The 20,462-nt window shown below is 30.9% G+C and overlaps 1 protein-coding gene across 1 annotated transcript in view; it reads right to left on the reverse strand.

The window, feature by feature from the left end:
* Positions 1–553: 553 nt before the first annotated feature.
* The window catches only part of LOC143253170 (rho guanine nucleotide exchange factor 3-like), a 64,170-nt gene continuing 44,261 nt past the window's right edge, over positions 554–20,462 (reverse strand). The window contains exons 9-14 of the mRNA XM_076506545.1: positions 16,914–16,972; positions 15,269–15,310; positions 10,091–10,192; positions 7,461–7,529; positions 4,883–5,102; positions 554–4,232 (exon numbers count right to left, since the gene is read on the reverse strand). Coding sequence (XP_076362660.1) covers positions 4,000–4,232; positions 4,883–5,102; positions 7,461–7,529; positions 10,091–10,192; positions 15,269–15,310; positions 16,914–16,972 — 725 coding nt within the window. The 3' untranslated portion in view covers positions 554–3,999. The remainder of the gene's footprint in view (positions 4,233–4,882; positions 5,103–7,460; positions 7,530–10,090; positions 10,193–15,268; positions 15,311–16,913; positions 16,973–20,462) is intronic.

Below are 20,462 nucleotides of genomic sequence, written 5' to 3' on the forward strand. Positions count from 1 at the left end.
TTGTTAATGAACTGAATATTTGTAGAAAGTTTTGAACAATGTTTCGAATTGCTGTAACAGATTTTTATTACCGTTTTGTTTGGATTTGATGAAAGTCTGTGCTGGCATCTCAAAATGTCATCCAAAACTTGAAAGTATATACTCTTCTATCTCTTCTTTCAAGCAAGAAATGGAAAAAGATATATAGATTTACAGAGAATATAGTCTGGAACAAGTGTAGAAAATTAACAATTTAAAAATTTCTCTCCAGTAAAGGCAATTGTTCCTTTTGCTTAAATTAATTCACATATCTTAGTGTTTTTATTTTTACTCAGCATTTGTGCTCATTCTCTTTCTTTGCACAAACCCAGTTTGTGTCACACAAATTAAGAATCACTTAGATATTTTCTGCTCGAGTCTCCTATCACATTCACTGTTGGAGAAATGATTTTCATCTAAAATATAGGTACTAGCAAAGAAGGGTTTAAAGCATGTTAAAGCACATGCAAGTTGGATGCTTACTTCTGTGTAATGTCACTACATGTCAAAAATACGACAAGCACTTCTGTTACAATTTGTGTTAAAGAACTTTTACTCTCAAAGTAAGTCATATACCACTGAAATTACTTATGAAATTTAAAGAACCATACTTATGACTGCACACTATATGACAACCCAACAACAGTATGACTTCCAATACAAAAAAATTAGGATTAGAATCATAGAAATTCAGTTAGATTTTCTAGCTAATTGGTCTATAAATGGACTTTCTTGATTCGGAACATAATTATGATATGAATTTAGAAGTCTCAGACGTGATATTAAACAATACAAAAACAAGAATTTTTACTGAAGTTTTGGTTGTTTGTTTCTGAACTTTATGCAAAGCTACATGAGGGCTATCTGCATTAGCCAACCCTAATTTAGTAGTGTAAGACTAGAGGGAAAACAGCTAGTCAACTCTTTTACCAACGAATAGTGGGATTGACTGTTCACATCATAATGCCCCCACAGATGAAAGGGCGAGCATGTTTGGTGTGATGGGGATTCAAACCTGCAACTCTTAGATTAAAAGTTGAGTGTCTTAACCACCTGACCATGCCAAGCCCTACAGAAGTGTTAAAAGTTACAAGAGTAGTGTTACTGAAGGCTGTGGTAGTAGTAGGTAAGGCTAAAAGTATAAAGAATATAGATACAATGGGGTAGTGTAATGCAGAATATAATAGTAAGTATGCATGACAAAGTAGGATACATTGGGATTCTGTCATAGGATATATGCAAAAGCAGCAGAAGAAAGGATTACTGAATTTATTAGAGGAATACAGAAATATATTTGTGGGAGGTAACCCAATGGCTACACAAAGTAAAACAAAAGGTAGTGTTAAACAACAGTAAGCCTATAGCACAAAGCCCCTATAGAACACTCGAGAAGCATAGGACCGAGTTAAAAGCGTACATAAAAGAAATGATTGAGCAAGGAAAAATAAAAGTACAATAGTAGTCCTTGTGGATCTCCAGCCATAATACTTAAGAAGTATGGTAGCTTCAAGTTGTGCATGAATTTACTGAGATAAATAGCAATGACATGTAATTATTACTTAACATAGATATTTTTTGTCTATAGACTTGGAAAGTAAAGACTGAGGAAAAAGGTAAAGTAGAAACTGCATTTATGATACTATCAGGAAAGTACTAGTTCAACAGAATGATATTTGAGTTATGTAATTACCTTTCAACATTTCTGATGTTGATGGATTCAGTATTATCAATTTGTAAGGTTGAAAATGCTTTTGTAACTGAAATGACATTGTAGTTTTTGCTACAAAGTTTTTAAGAACACAGAGAGTTTAAGATGTCTAATTAATAAAAAAGGGCAAATTTAAAGTTGAAGCCAACTGTCAGTTTGTACAAACAGAAACTATCCTGGCCACATAGTAACCACAGAAGGGATAAGACAGAAACCAAAGAAGTTAGAATTATGAAAAATTACCAGTACTGAATACTATAAAGTATGTTCTTGCATTTTTGGGATTTGTAGGATTTTAATAGATTTATTGCACATTTTGCAATAGTAGCAAGACCTTTAAAGAAATACTTAGGTTTTCAGTTGACAGGAAGAGACAAGAAGTATTTGAAATACTACAAGATTCATTGCTAAAGGTGCCTATTTTGAATTATACTGATTTCAGTAAGGAGTTTATTTTAAATGTAGATGCTTAAAGTTTTGCTATAGAAGCAGTCATATTGCAGTTAAACAAAAATGGAAAGGAATGCCCTTACAGCTTATTATAGTAAACATCTAGGAAAAGCATAAATAAATTACTTAGTGATGGTATGTGTTTAACAGCAATGCATAGTATTAATATATTTCACTATCATCTTTATGGTAGAAAGTTTGACATAATTACAGACTATGCACCTCCTAGGATAACTAATGATCTTAAAGGACCTATTGTCTAAATTAGCAAGGTGGTCTTTGTTACCACAAGATTATGGTTTTGAAGTTATACAATGACCATCTAGAAAACACTTTAATGTTGATACATTAAACAGAATTAGAATGGGAAATGCAGAGAATAATTCAAAATAAGTTATTAACAAAATAAATTTCAATCATTAACACAATGATTGCTTGTGTTAATAAAGTCATTATTCTATTACACTATCAATACTTTACAAGTCCCAGTTTGATCAAAACTAACTGCTCCAACTTTATCGTTTTACTCTGGAAACAATGTTTTGTACATAAGAAAATAGTTGCAAAATGAAGTATCATCATTATTATTTTACAATAGAAAAGTTCTTAGACATCAACACTAAGCTACACATTTCTTTATGCCTTATAATACATTTTTAAACCAATCTGTATCATGTGGTAGCCATTTCATATATGTTTTCTATTTCAGGGAACAATGTATAACTTTCACTGTACAAATAAAGAAAATATTTTCAATAATACTTAACATAAATCAACTACTACATTCCAAATAATGACATTTACAAACAGATATGTCACCCTTGTCCCACAAAATTGCTTGTGAAATTATTCCTTACATATCAACAGTAAATAAATACCCAGTAAAATGAGATAAAAACTGAACAGAAAATATCAGTAATCTTACAACACATTATTATGACTACAAGTTATGCAAATGATATCTAACGCACACTTATCAAGAAAAATATTTTTCATAAATTTGAATAGACACATGTACATTAGCATTAGAAATAAAAGTTTCTGCACCAAAGAATACATAAATGTATTGACCAATCACAGATTAAAACTTCTTGTGTACTTCTTACAATGGTACAACTTACATTGGTAACTATATCAACAAGCAACATCCATGCCATGTTGAAACTTACTACACTCAACTTGATTACCACTGAAATTTTAACATATATAATGTTATGCGTGAATATGAAATTTGATTATAAGTGACATTAAACTCTAATTCACACACACACAAATGAAAAAATAACTTGAAAGTCAGAGATCAACCAATCAAATTTAAGGAATTGTTTAGCTCAAAGAACAACAAACAATTAGTATGAGCTGTAGCTATAAAGATGAAGACCAAGCATTCCAGTACACAAATTATTGTCCTCTTCAATACTTAATATCAAATATTCATAAAAATTATAAAAACATTATTTAAATATTTTTTTTAGGATAATGGGTGGCTAAAAAAACTGACATGTATTTTCAAGCTTAGCATTAAAGGTTTAATCAATTAACAGGACATGTTTAGCCTATCTAATCATGCTTTACTTTTATTACACTATGTTTTCACATTCAGTGACTTTCTGTATTAATATCCTTGGTTTACACATCCACTATTTTGTTTTTCACATTGCTTCATGAAGCTAACTTCTGTAAAGAGATATCCAAATTATGTTTTCCATGGTTCATTCTTTTACTTTATTCATACAATTTTATATCTCAAATATTTTTCATGCCAACATTTTCAAGTTTATACTAGGTTCAATAGTTAATTTACAAAAGTAAATGATATTTCTTTACACTAAAATACTAGCTTGAGTCACATCAAGATTACAATCTTCTACACTATTCGTTGTACCTTCTTTTCTTTCTTCAGTTACAGACAGGCCAGCAGATGAACACCAGTGGTTAGAACGTACCTTATAAAGATTTTGAAGCCACTGCTTTTTGTCATGTTCATCATTGGCTTGTAATGTATGAGACTGACTAAGGTTCTTGTCCATGAAAGTCAATTTAAATACATATTTAGCTGCAGAAAGGACAAAAAAATTGATGTAGAAGTCAAATGATTTAAGCAAGATAGATTTATAAAATTATATCAAAATTTATGATCTAAAATAAGACTTCAGGTACAGCATTATTTATTACTTTTTTCTTACAGTATATAGGTGAGATTTTTTTTTTTACGAACTTCTGATATACTGGGGATATGTATTCTTAAGACAGTTGGTATGAGTATTGAAACTTTAAAATAAAGTACAGAACAATGTTTTCGCCTTCTTCGGTCATCTTCAGGTTAACAAACCTAAGATTGAAACATTGTTCTGTACTTTATTTTAATTAAAGTTTTAATACCCATACCAGCTGTCTTGAGAATATATTTTTACTTCAAGTGAGTTTCTCATCATCATGAGATACTGCAGACATGTTTTAAATTTTGCAGTTCTTCTCACATTTATTACTCCATTTTTGGCTACCATACTCATGAGTATGCTCATAAAATATATTTATTAATACTTGTTTTAAGTAAGATGATTACAAGTGAAAGGTATGGAAAATTCAAAAAAATTTATTAAACATTGTATGAAAGATTTCCGTCTCCTGACAATTCAATTTAATGAAAAAAACTTAATCTTGCAAAATAGTGCATATATCAGTTTGTTAAATAAATAGACTTACCTCCACTGGTGTAAGAAAATGCAGATCTAAATGAACCTCCAATTCTAACTTCTCCATCTTTAACATTCTCTACAAGCAATTGGTGAGCTGGAATAGGTTTGCGGTAGACCTGGTACCTAGTACTATTTTTTGTCTCAGAGGTTAAATTACTACTGCTACTCCATCTAGTGGCAGGTCGAGTTAACACTATACCAGTGTCAAAAAGAAACGCATGAAGCTTCTGAAATATAATTTTAATGATAGCATGAAGGTGAAGACTTCAAAAAGTTTTATATTTTATTTTTTCCGTTTATTCGAAGATATTAGGAGTGACATTCTATTCCAATTTCAAAGTATTCTAAAAACTTATTACCTTCACAAAAGCCCTGCCTTATTGGTTTGTTTTTTTAGAATTTTGCGCAAAGCTACACGAGAGCTATCTGTGTTAGCCACCCCTAATTTACCAGTGTAAAACTAGAGGGAAGACAGCAAGCCATTACCACCCACCACCAACTCATGGGTTTCTCTTTACCAATGAATCGTGGGATTGACTGTCACATAATTTCCCCACAGCTAAAAGGGTGAGCATGTTTGGTGTGACAGCAGGGACTATAAATCGAGAAATTTTTCACGACTTACGTTTATTAAAGTTTTGTTTGTGAAGATATCAAGTCTGTTTGATTACTAGTCCAAGTGTGAGTCAGTTTTCTTGTTATGATTAAAAACTATTCATTATCCCCAAAATCTTTAATATTTCTGTAACATCTAAAACCCCCAAACACATTTTAAACATTTGTTGTCAGTAAAACTTTATATTTTGTCTTTTAATTTTTCTACTCTAACTATATTTGGTCTGCCATTTTTATTGATCTTATAACCATCATAAATTTTTTTTTTAAATAAATGGAAATCATTATAGAACCACAACAAATTGTAACACAAAATCAGAAATGGCTTAAGTCTTATAATATTATATATTTTACATATTTATTATTTTCATTATATTGAACTTTCAGCTATGCCTTGCTAACAACACAGAAGTTACAATGGTGTGGCATGTGTGCACTCATGTTACTGTATCCAAAAGTATAAAACTAACCTTTAGCCTTTACAAAGTGACCTATCTTGTCTGTGATTTAGTGGACCAGTATTTCATAAAATATACCTATATTCCAATAAGTGTACATCATGTGTATACAAGATTATTACTATTTACAAATAAAATCTTAATTATTTCTTAAAACATAGAATAATAAATAAATAAATATAGCAAACAATTAAATCTTCTAGGTGTCATCACAACAACCTTTGTACACATTTGCTGCTTGCCATAGCATGCTAAGCCTTTTTAAGTTTTACACATGGAGGATGTGAAATGAAATTCTTCTTCTTAGGTTTTATATATACATTTGAATAACCAAAAAATCATAAAGAACTATATTGATACCAAATTATTCCACTATAATTTATCAAGTACAGTAAATGAGCTGTATGTAGATTAAATATATATATACAATTTTGATCAAACTAAAGACACAATCTTGGTTTGAAAGGAGATGGCTTCCAGAGACTTTAAAATGGATGAGAATGTGACTAAGGGGACATTCTAAGCTGCATATTGAATATTCACATATATACTAAAGTAAGTGTGTAAAAGGGATGGTTTCCAAAAAGGGAAAGAGCTGAGTGGGGCTCACTGTACTTGATTTAGTATATAAACCATGCCTCAACAAGTAGAAAAGATGAGGTTCTTATTTTATATTCTAGTTTGTCAATATCAGTAATTTGACATCACAAATATGTAATATGAACCAGTGTTGCTTTCAACATACTATGTGACATAAAATATTTAAGTGCATTCTTTTAATATTTACTTTTAAATTAAGAAATTAATTAATATATAATACTAAAATTTGAACTGTAATCTAAAGTTTGATACTAAACTTGTTGATATTAATTTGTGAGATAATAGTTCAATAAAATTTTAAATACAAGTCAGCAAACATGATGACCTGTCATGATAAGGTTAAGCTATAATGATTAATCCTCTGATAACTTTCTTTCCTTCTATTAAATACTAGAATATACTCCACAGAAATAACATCTTATTCTTATAATAGTAATTCAGATACTTTTAAAGCAGTTGACATTAAAATTATTATTTCAAATAATTTGTTTTGGATTTAGCATAAAGCCATAAAGCTACACGAGGACTATCTGTGCCAGCCATCCCTAATTTAACAGTGTAAGAGCTAGGAAAGGCAGCTGGTCATCACTATCCACTGCCAACTCTTGGGCTACTCTTTCACCAATGAATAGTGGGGTTGACCATAACATTATAATGCCCCCATGGGTGAAAGGGCAAACATGTTTGGTGTGATGGGCATTTGAACTCATGACCCTTAGATTATAAGTTTAAAATTCTTAACTACCTGGCCATGCCAAGCCAATTTCAAATAAGGATTAGAATTGAAACATTCTGTATTGTATGACTAATTTTAAACACTCAAAACAGAAAGAAACAAATAACTGTCATTTCCAAGACCAAAACTCAATGATTGAACACATACATAATTAATTATATTGAGCTAAAACTAACCGTTCCTCTGCTGTTTCTTAAAATTCCAGAACACAGTAGACTCTTAGCCTGATGAATTAATGGATCTTTCTGAAATAAAATTAAGGTTTTTTTTTTTTTTAATTTTAACAACACTTACTGGTTTTCTAGAGAGTGGTTAGGTACATTCTCTAAGTTTGTCTTTTGTAATTACACACTACTGTTTTTAACTTGTACAAACTTGTGAATATAACATTTGAAAAGAATGAAATTATAAAGAACTTCAACTTTTTTTTGGGGAGGGGACCAGTGAATATCTTTCTAATATCAAGTATATACTTGCCTTTCAAATTTGAAAATTTAGGCAAAATATTTATTTTTATTGATTTCAAAACTTTTAATACCACAAAAATTCTTAACTATGATTTTGACATTTTCTTACATTTATTTAGTGGAAGTTGATAAGAAAAATATAATGTTTGTGGTTTTTCTACCCCATTTCAAAGCTTTTGTTTTTAATAAACTTGCATCCCCTGGGACTACGAGTAATGTTTTTTCTTTCATTACTTTCCTTCACTGTTGATAAGGTCATATGAGAACTGAAACAACTTCTAATGATGAAAAGTTAAGAAAATAGCTGAAGGCAAAGTTTACATAGCATTGGATAGGTTATAAACTATTTCTATCAATTTAAAGAAGTTTAAGTAGTGCAAGAAGTAATTTACAATTTCATGAGAATGCAATAAGACAACAGTGATATTTAGTGGAAAATTTAGAAATCTTAAGAATAACCCATAGATTTGAAAATTTTTAATATTTGCTCAAGACAGTCTCTTCATTCCAGAAATAGTTTTTGTGTTAAAATAACAATTTGTGAAAGCTACAGCAATTTTCTTATATATCAAGACATCAGATAAACCTTATTAGATTTGGAATGTAGTAACAATGTTTTGGATATTGCAATGATTCTAATTGTAATTATTGAATATATTTGTTACATTTATCATGAACTTATAACTCCCTGAAATCAAAGTATATTTATTAAGTATAAATTTATTTTGACAACGTATATTGTTGACAAAGGATTACCTAGACTGATTTGATACCATTTTGAAAGTTCAGATCTTGGATTATTGATAAATCTAAGTCACTTTAAGTAGTTTTTGTTATTTATAACCATAATTGATGACTAGTACAGTTAGAAATATATAGTTTCAAAAGCAGTATGTTAATCAAAATTATTCAAATTGAAATTGGGTAGATATAAATAATGGAACTATATGATAAACAGTAAAAAAAAGTAATTGAAAGGTAAAGTGTTTTTAGTATTTTTCATAACATCTCTCAACAAAATATTTTAAATTGTATAACTTACAAAATAATTTAAAAAATAAAAATTATATTCTAAACTGAAGCTAGATACTATTTTGCAAGTTTTCTGCTGTTTAATTAATTTAAGCATTTCAACTCTTACAGGAATTTAAAAAAAAAGCACATGAATGACAATTCTGCTATCAGTATTAACAATGGCAGAGCTACAGTTTTACTTGTATGGGTTATAACTTGTAATACACACTATTACTAAACTGTATCAGCCTGTATGCTATATAATCACAAAAAACACCCTAAATCAAAATAAAACACTTAAAAATGTACAAGGTTACTTTACCAATTTTTGAGTTTTAATGTTTTAGTAATTCAGTCTAAAACCAGCCCACAAACCTTTCACCATTATAAAGCAAAACATTTGTGTTTCTGATGTGCAGAACAAATTTAATGAAACACTAGGGGTGAAAGAAACAAAACAAAAAAAACATGTTTTTTTATTTCCTGAAGATTGTATAAAACTACAAGCTGATGATCTAAAGGTGAGATTATTCATTGCAAATAAAGATGTAGATAAATAAAAAAATCATCATACAGCCAAAACTTATCACATGATTAACAAGTCAAAATAAAGTAATATACAAAGACTGGACTTCTACAATAAACCCTGGTTCTGACAGAAAACATCAATTGATCTTCTTAAAATTACAAGTAAATAAGAATTGAGATGGCCAAAAGTACACCTTCAATAATACATTCTCTCTAGACAACAAAGCAGAAAAAGGACTCTGAAATGAGGAAGCAGTATCTCTGCTCCATGTGACAGTTGCAAAGTCAAGCAGGCTACAATGCTACTATCCCTTTAAACACCTTACAAAAGATAATACATGTTGAATTTTGAAAAAAGTATAGCATATGGAGTTAGTGTTTCAAAACTAGAAATAAGAAAAAGTTAGAAATTTTGCAGATAAGAAATACAAACTAAAGGATATATATATAGTACTTGTACACTACAACATCTTACTCTGATCTATGTTGCAAATGCCCACATGCTGTTTTAAGATAATAATGGTAAGAAACACTTATGATTTACCAGCAGTGTTTTGAGATTAATTACCTCTCTTCTATTATGGATGTTACTATTACATCTCCATGTGTGAGAAAAGCATACATTTGCAGGGGATTCTTAACATATTTATTGAAAAACTTGCTTCACAAAGTCTTGATATCATTATGTTTAAAAGGAAAAATTTTATTCAGTATTATCAAGATTCACATGGTGAAATTTAAATTTTCATGTATATGTTCAAAACATGCTCAATGATATTTTCTAAATTGATGCCTACCTGGCTTTTTTCCAGAAAATCCAACTTGTTTAGAATAAACTCACAGTTTGCTTTTCCTGTTTTTATGTCAACCAGCTGAATAATACTGTCAACTTTTTTTATCTGTTTGGGTGATATAAATAAGAAATGGTAACAATAAAAGTATGTAAAATTTTCTGTTCTTCCAGAGGAACATCATTCTTCATTATATTCTGTAATGTCACCTGGGGTAAATGGGTGACTTTTGCCACTAGTCTTAGTGTTTGAAGATTCTTGTTTGTTTCGAGATGTTTCACTATCTACTGCATCTGTGGTATGACTTGTTGCAGGTCTTTTACTGAAGGGTCTTAGTTCAACTATTTTTTTCCACACTGTAATGCTTTTAAATACAACAATAACCCTACTGTGGATTTTATAATCTTTAATATGAACACCCCTATCTAATCTCAATATACAAACATTTTGTATCATATGGGTTATTGCATTTCCTTTTCAAACTGATCAATTTTTGGTGGCATCACACTATCTATATAATGCCAAACAATATCAAGATGTAGTTCTGATACATTCCATTTCATGATGACTATATCAGCTGCAGTTGTTACATGACTTGCTGATATGCTTATTCAAAACCATTGTAATATAACATAATCAACCCTGTGTGTGTGTGTGTGTGTGTGTGTGTGTGTATTAGTTTGTTATAACCTAAAAACCTATACATATTACAGTTTTATATTACACCATATGCTTTAACATCAAAAATTTTCAATGTCAGAATATGAATTAAGTTATACTTTATAACACATTTTTGGAAAACTAATTTTAAAGTTTACATATTATCTTAAATGCTTTCAATTGTTTGCTGACCATCCTGAATTCTTAGTTGACAATTTATATTGGCTCACATAACAAACTGCTAATTAGATTGCTTAATCTGCAAGATATTTACAACTTGCATCATAAATTAATGTGAACACTCTTTTGTAGATAACTTGGTGAAATCAAACAATTCAAGTCTGAGACAACACTTGGGAGAAAAGTGCATGTCAATTACATCTTAAAGCTACTAAAATATGATTAATGTTTTTTCCAATTAATTTACTTTAATGTTATGCCTGTATCAATGTCATGTGATAGTTTAAGCTCAGATTTGACTTTACAGTGCCAAGAGAAGAGAAAACACATTGTCAAACAAAGTAACACATCTTTGTTTAATTACTAACATCAAATTCACAGGTAAGTGCAGAAAATTTTAAAATGAATCATTTGAGATCACTGAAGAGATTTAAATTCTTAAGTCTGAAAAAATTCTGAAGATACATTTTAACAAACAGAAAATATTAAATATATGTACAAAAACTATAATGTTGTTTCTCTCAGAAAGCAGACTACTGTTGAGCAGTTAACTCTTTTCATAGAAGTAATCACCTAACATTAATTATATTAAAAAGTGTCACATAAAATAATCAGTTAATTAAAATTCCAAATAAATCAATATTACAAAAACAATCAATGTTTTTGAAATACGTTTATCCACTAGTTTTAACTATTCTAATTATCTAAAGTATTTGAAATATTGTGATTCTGATTTCTCATGATTATTTTTTGAATAATTTAACTCTGTTCAGTTTCAGGCTGGGATGGCCCAGTGATTAGAAAATTTGCCATTCGAGGGTTGTAGGTTAAATTTCCATTTACAACATCCATATTTGCCATTTTAGACTTGTGGCTGTAGAACTGAAATAATAATGGCAGAAAATAAGAACAATATATTTGACCAATACTTACTGAAACAAAATGTCCGAGAATTTATTAATATTTAAAGAAATTATTAATTAAATAAGAAATTAATATTTAAATCAAACATTTTTTCTGCCTTATTCAGGTTCTAATCCTACTTGTTAATAGATAAGGTAGGTGAAAGATAGTTTGCTATCCTTGTTACGCAGGTTCTGCCATGTAGAAGGCTTTTATAAGAGAAATCTTAAGACAGTGCTGCAAAATTTTGATACTTCTGGCTTGTACAAGTTTCCGCCCTATGCAGTTTCTGGCTTTTACTGTATACTGAATGATGTAGCAGACAACCTACTCTTATGCTTACCTTCCCAATCATTTTATCATTTTCTTACATACTCTATCCTGATAGGTTATTGTATATCTAATACATTAATTTCATGTCATTACAGCTGATGCAATGTATGTTATAATTTTAGGTTATTTTTAATTTTTTGATGAAACAAGATATTTTCAATAAAATGTTCATTTAAATTTGCTTTAAAGGTCTAGAAAATTATAAATGATGTAAAAATACCTTAATGTAAGTATATGAAAAAATGTTATAATTGAAATTTGCTTTTGCAGATTGGTCCCAGAGAAGGAAATGTGTAAAAAATTCAGCAGTGTATGGGGTTAGATTTGTAAAAGTAAACCAAAAGTTCATCTCTGCTAGAATATGTTTATTCTGTAAAAAATCAAAATTAAGTTCACTTTTTCTGCAATACATCTAAAACCACATGCATTTGTGTGTGGGCATTATATTTTTTCTTTGATTTTGCATTATGGAAAATTGTTAACTTTCTGCACAGGCTTGTTCTTTAGAACCAACCTCACAACCATTTTGTGCTTGTTATAGTTTTCATGCTATAACTTTTAAAATGAGTAAGCATATGTTTGTGAAATCTGGAAGATTATCAGTAAATATTACAAAGCTTTCATACACAAATATCATTTGTTTTTAAATTAATTTTAAAGTTTTTTTAAGCAATGTTTTTTTCATGCCTTTTTTCTGTTTGCACATTAAAAATATTATATTCTTTATGCTTATAAAATGGCTAATTTTTATTTTATTTTACAAGCTGGTTATGGTAATGCCTGTAATTAAAGAATATTTTTACAATACTTTGATTTTTGTTTCTCATGGTACTGCGAGTTAAACTTTATAAATACTTTAAATTCTGCAAAGAAGTCATCTGGTATAAAGTTTTCTTGCAAAATATTAAATATAGTTTTTCTCTTTTGAGGTTTGAAGCAAATTTATTTTCTCTGAATTGTATGTTATTTATCACACACTTTGACAAGAACCTAGACTAACTTTATCACAAAAGGCAAGAACAATTATTTTTAAGAAAAGTTAGTTTATTCAATTTTAGTAGTCTTGAGAAAAATCAGTAGTTAAAAATTCAAAACACTGCATTAATATTTTTAGCTTATTGCAGGTTTTCATACAACAGAGAGAGCATATGACAGTTTTCACATATAAAAGTTGAAGTTGAAACAGTAAAGTAACACTCAACCCACAAGCATTTCTAAACGTAAAACATGTTGATGTTACCACAGGAAGTAGATACCAACATTTCCTGTGAGAAACATCTAAAATATTCAAGTGGGACTGTGTATAACTAGCACACAAAATAAGGCCAATATTGCACAAAGTGAATTTCATACATGTGAAACTTCAAAGGAACTCTGAAACTGTATATTTTGGAAATTAGGTGCTTTGACTGTTTCTTTTCAACAAAAACTTATCTATATTTTGGTTCTTCACTTCAACCATGAGCAATAAATAGTCAATCATTGCTTTCACTAGTTTAGTAGATAACCTATTAATGCCACCACAAAACAAGCCATGCTCCTCTTTAAACTTGAAAATTTTCAACTTTCAAAATAAAAGTGTACCCTTTAGGTCAAAGCATTTTCATCTCAAAGATATTGTATCCGTTTACATTACATCACATGGCTATAATAGCTCCTTGCAGCTGTCAAAATAACTGATTGGCTAAGTGGTAAACAAATCCAATAGCATTTTTATTTAAGTTTAATAGCTCATTTTAGGGTAAATGCCTAAATATATGAAAAGATTGTGATCTACTGATAATGTTTTTGAAGTTGGATGGTGAAATATAAAAATGGATTTTGACAGATTCTATTTCAACTTTACCTGACAAATTGCAATCTTCACATGTGCATGATGGAGAGAGCCATAGCTATACAGCACAGAGAATGTGCAGTGAAATGTTTCATGGAGAGTAGCCAAAGACGAAGTCACATTGTAATTATACGTTAGACCCATTGTTTACAAAACAGTGCGAGTACATGGAACAGTGTAGACTGTCTCTCCCTTGCATTCTTAAATCAGATTTACACGAGGAGTCACAGAAAATAACACAAATCAATAGGAAAACGAATCTTAGAAATCCACACATCTGCAGAAAATTGACATTCCAGACACCTGAAAAGTTTTGAAAATCTGAAAAACAAGATTTTTTTTTCAAGTTAACAGAGAAAGAAAATATGGTACTTTTTCCCATACCATACAATTCTAAACAATAATTTAATTTTTTTTGGTTTAGAATTAAGTACAAAGCTATATAATAGGCTATCTTTGCTCTGCCAATCACAGGTATTGAAGTCCTGTTTATAGCAGTGCAAGTCTGTAGACATATTGCTGTGCCACTGGGGGACAATTTTACATTGTAGAGAAAGTTGTGTATCATAGTTTTATGTCTTCACTTTTGGTTAAGGAAATTTAAGTGTGTTAGTTAGCCTATTTAAAAACTTTTTGCTCATTTTTGTTAATGAGAGGTTATATTAGAGTTCCATAGTAATTGATTCAATTGTTTGTTAGGAAACTAGAGTGTCAAGAAACAGATGTCATGAACAATTTTTTGGATCTCTGGTATTACTATTTATAACATTTTAATAAATTACACGTACAATACGAACATTATTGTTTTGTTTATTATCATTTTAACTATTTCATAATGCTAACAAAAGAGTAACTCCTAATAAAAAGTAATTTTGAAAAACAAAACAAACTGGGAGTAAGTTGTTGAAAACATTTTAGATTTATACACAGCAACAAGATAAGCTTCAACCTGTGTAGATCTTTTTTCTATATCTAATAAGAATTTAATCATCTCAGAAGCATATGCCTTGTGATACTATTATATTTCTTTAAAACTGTTTAGATTTTTATCAGGGAGAGTCTCACAAGTATCAACAGTAAGTAATCTTTAACTTAAAAATGTCAGTGTCATCTCACAATTGGAGTGGATCAGAAATAATTAACTTTAGGAAAATGTTACTGTTATATTCAAATACATCAGAATAGCTCTTGAAAACACTAAAGAAAATATTGCAACCATACTTTATAAAAGTAAATTATGACATTACAAAATATGATGCAAATAATAAACTTACAACTTCTGGCAGGCAGTCTTTGTCCTCATGACCATGAGGTGTCTACAGTGTGAGAAATTAATACATAACCAGTTATAAAGAAATAGATTCAGAAAGAAAATAACACTGAGAGTTTTCCTTTATTGGTAACTATTGAAAGCATTGACTTCTTAATACAGTCTGCACCTCAGAACTTGTACAAAGAAACAATGTTTCCATTTCAAAATTATCATCATGCTTCTTCTCACAAGTTGAATGATTTGGGTTTTATGCATTATGAACAAACGTGCTTCCTATGCTTTTCTTATAGCAAAGCCACATTGAGCTACCTGCTGAGTTCACAGAGAGGAATCAAGCCACTGATTTTAGCATTGTAAATCTGTACACTTATTGTTGTACCAGCAGGGGACAACATGCTTCCTATTCACAGCCATATGTGAAACAAACCCTTAATGCTAAACCTAGCTGCAAAATTGAATAACCTAAAATATCTTTTTTACTATAAAAAGGTATCAAGGATTGTGCTTAAGTAAAATTTATATCAATAATTCCAAATTTGCTTTTACGTAAAAATGTAGTTTGAAACCATTAGAATTACCTTTCATGGAGTGAAACTTTTTTTTTTTTAAATCAGGTTACATTTTTAACAAGGATTTGGGATCTGAACGTTATACACTGGTTATTGTACAAGTTGTAAAGAAACGTAACATTTATAATGACACAAGTGAATGATTCTGAACCTTACACTGTGATTGGACTTAATGAAATATTTATAATAAAATGACACAAGTGGATGATTATGAATTTTAAAAGATCCATATTAAAATCATCAAATGAATAACTCAGTCTTCTTTCTGATGTTAACAAATAGTGCATGATACAGTATTTTAATACAGTAGTTCTTGTTATCTTTATAACTTACAAAACAAAATTGCACAAATAAATTATAAGCATGAAACTTTACAGTATCTTTACCTATATTGATATTTAAGGCCTAAAAAGTTTATAGTTTATATTTCTAACTACTTCTAAAAAATCATTAAGTAGATGATTTTGCATTGTGAAAATAAGACTGGACAAGGAAAATATAAGAAAAACATTTACAATAATTAACAGCCAAGTTTAACCAGTCTTAATTTGAATAAGAGTTCATGATAGAAAATTTATATTTCTAATGAAAGCATAAATTTGATAGAAACATGGAACATTTTGAAAGACCCTGGGGAGTTCACAGTTATTTCATTTACTCATAATTTAGTGAACCATTCGGTTTTCAATTCAACTTTACTATTATCGTTTGAATAAAAACATCATTATTCATTTGCTCCATCCTATCTTCAACCAAAATTCTAGTGTCAAGAAGCTCTCTTTAACTGTATTGTGTAACTGAATAATATTAATTCTTCATGATAATGTGTAAAGTGGCTTTCATCATACAGATGTCAATTTGTCATGTAACATTTTGACATTAAGAAAATAAGGAACACATTACCTTAATCCTATCCTCAAGGGGAATTATAATGCTGAAATTGTTTTAAAAAACAACAACTTTGCATTGGTTTTGGTTTTATCACTGTTTTTAAAATATGCTGTTTTTCAGTCCTAAATATTTGTTAGAAGTCTCAAAAACTGATACCACTAACCTAAATTCAAGTTTAATACTTACTTGTTTAAGTATAGCTTTTAGAAGTAAAGGATATTTCACTAGGCGATTTCTGGGAACATCTGTAGGAAAAAGAAGAGCTATGAATGTATCTAATGGAAGGGCTAAAAGTACTTGTCTATCCCATATACAGTATTGGGTACAACGATTTCTTTAGAAAGTCGTCACACATAGAGGATAAAGAAAGAGTTACAAAAGCTCTGCTCTACCTAACCACAATTGGAAAACAAATTACAAAAAATCTATATTAACTACACAAAAACAAAATGACAAAATATTACAATTTTCACTGCAAATATTGTTTCTTCTACTTGAAAACAAAAATATGTCTCCTCATTCACACATTTTAAATAGTTAAAACAATTCTGACCTTGCGTTAAAATTTTTCACTTTTATTGATAACCACTTTCCAAACAAATTTCAAATTGTTTGGAAAGTCCTCACCAAGAAATTATCCCTTCACAATGTAAAAATCAAAGAGGATAATTATAAACATGCAAATAAGGTAGGAATTCTCTTGAATTTTTCAAAACAGAGAAATTAATTTAAAAAGCTGTAAGGGTAAGGAAACTTGGTCAACATATTGAATAAATAATCTGAAGTTTTCTTGCATGTGTAACAAAACAAAGCTTTTTGATACTACAGAACAAAAAACTGTATTAGAAAATGAATTTTAATATAAGGTCAATAATAACAGGCAAGATATAAACAATAAAAAGTATCTAAAAATATAGATATTTGGATGATGAAAGATTTATTTGTATGTGGAAGTTTCATACAAAGTTCCTTGTGAGCTATCAGCACCAGTTCTCCTAATATTGAAGTAATAGTTAACACTACCTTCCACTGGCTCTTGAGTTGTTTCTCAATGAATAATAAGATTGACTATCACATTATAACCCCTCCACATCTAAAACGTTCAACCTATTCAGCAATGGGTTTTGATTTGACGATCTGCAACTTCAAAGTCAAGCACCCTAATCACCAGGCCATACCATACCAGCCTAATGATGTAAAGAAGGCAAAAGCCAAAGATAAAGAATCACATTGGTTTAAAAAGTTTGTATTTAACATTTGAGCATTAAACATGTTGCTTAAAAATACAAAAACACTAGTAGAAAGGGCACATAAAAAATCAAAGGAGCCACATAGATAAGCTGTAATTATCTGAAGTAGGTGGGGTGAATTTACCTGGCATCTAATGAAAACCCTAGATGATTTTCTTTGGTAACCATAGTCCTCATTTTACAGACTAAACTGAAATATAATTTCAGAGCCTGTTGTCTTAAATTACCCTCTGCCCAAGTTATTTCAATTCTATGAATAGCATTCATAGTTTTCTTCTTTGGCTCTATACCATTTCACAATTTCACTGCATTTCTCCAACAGAAGGCTTTTTATATTTTCCAGTAATGCGTGTTTTTTTAATGCTGAAATAAGGACTTCAGTTCTTCTTGGTGGACACAGAAGATAGTATGATATCGCTTTGCAAAGTAAATTTGAAGAGTTACCGCTGTCCCACCAAGAGACTTATGACTAATAGACATCTGTTGATTGATTGATTGATTTAGTATTTTATGACACAAAGCAGCTAGGCTATCTGCACCAAATGTCCAGTAAAAAGGTAAAAATATATTAAATGTAGTAAAATACATAAAAGGGAATGAAGGTAAAACAAAACATCATTGAAAAACAGAAAAAGTGTAAAACAAATGTTGACATCCAGTCTACAAAGTTGTAAAGGACTTCCTGCAGCAAAAGTGCATGCAAACGGTTTTAGAGAGAGAAAAATTAAAGCCGTTTGCCATAGTTCACTTCAGTACACGATTGAGGGCAGTTTGCAGTTGCCGCTCAATATATCTCATGTTCGACGACTGACACGAGACGTGAAAGTAGAGCCCGTTTGCAACAGTGAGAGGGAGTTGTTCAGTACTGAAAAGTGTGACACTCAAAACACAGCCCTGAGGGACCCCAAGTTCCTGTGCAAAGAACGGGAAAGTGTCAAACCCACACGAACTTGGAATCTCCTGTCCATTAAAAATTTTTAATAAACATAGGTAAATGGCCACGTAACCCATATATATATGGAGGTCTTGCAAAATGCCATACCTCCATGTTGTGTCATAAGCCTTCTCAATGTCAAAGAATATTGAAACAAGATGTTGGCATTTGAGAAAGGCTTCTCTGATAGATGTTTCAAGTCGAATTAGGTGGTCTGTGGTGGAGTGCTCTCGTCGGAACCCACACTGGGTGGGTGAGAGGAGGTTATTTGATTCGAGGAACCAAACAAGATGAGCATTAACCATCCTCTCTAAGGTCTTACAGAGACAGCTCGTCAAAGCAACTGGACGGTAGTGTGAAGGAATCTTGGGATCTTACCCAGGCTTAGAGAAAGGTAAGATAATAGCCTGGCGTCAAGCATCAGGAAAAACATTCTCCTGCCGGATCCAGTTAAAAACAAGTAGAAGAATATTAAGAGAAGCAGGAGAGAGATAGTGCAGCATGTCATAGTGTACATCATCAGGTCCAACAGATGTACTTCCAGACTGATGAAGAGCCATTTTCAGTTCCTCCATTGTAAAGGGACAATTATAGTCAAAGAGACAATCAATTCGAAAGGAAAGAGGTGAACGCTCTGCACGAGTCTTGATGGCCAAGAAGGTGGAGGAACAAGCAAAAGTGTTAGATACCTGGCAAAAGCTTTCACCTAGAGTATCGGTGATGCTTTGGACATCAGCTACCTCTTGGCCCTTAGAGAGCAAGATGGAGAGGGGGACAGAATTGTAGTGCCCACTGACCTTTTGAATCCTGTCCCATTTGACCTTGGAACTGGTGGTAGAAAATATGCTAGTTGTGAACTTAATCCAAGATTTCTTCTGGCTTTGACATCTTACCCACCTAGCATGTGCACAGGCTTGTTGGAAAGCGATGCTATTCGAAAGTGTGCAATATCTACGGAAAGTATCCCAGGCCTGTTTTTGAGCCTTCCGTGCCAAGTGGCAAGCAGAATTCCACCACGTATGAGGATATCGTGGAAAACGTGTTGAGATTTTAGGAATACACTGAGCAGCTGCTTGTATAATACAGTCAGTTACCACTGCCACACAGTCGTCTATTGATGGCTGATTCACAATGGCAGGATCAAGTTCTGCGAGAGCAGTGAAAGTGGACCAGTCTGCCTGATCCAGCTTCCACCAGGACACGCGGGTAGGATGGCATCAACCATGACCAATCTCTTTCAAAAGTATAGGAAAATTATCACTGCCAAGTGGATTACTGTCAACCCTCCATGAAAAATGTGAAAATAATGAAGGTGAGCAAACCAAGAGATCAATAGCAGTAAAAGACTAGGTGCGTGAAAATAAATGGAAGAACCAGCATTGAAAAGAGAAAGATTGTGATCAGAGAACATACGCTCTATAGAGTGTCCCCTCCTATCAATAACAGCACTTCCCCAAAGGGGATGATGTCCATTAAAGTCCCCCAGAATTAGAAATGGAGATGGCAACTGTTCAACGAGAGAATCAAGATCTGATTGATCATATGTCTCTC

This window comes from Tachypleus tridentatus, chromosome 6 (assembly GCF_004210375.1).
Source record: "Tachypleus tridentatus isolate NWPU-2018 chromosome 6, ASM421037v1, whole genome shotgun sequence".
Taxonomy (NCBI): Eukaryota; Metazoa; Arthropoda; class Merostomata; order Xiphosura; family Limulidae; genus Tachypleus; species Tachypleus tridentatus.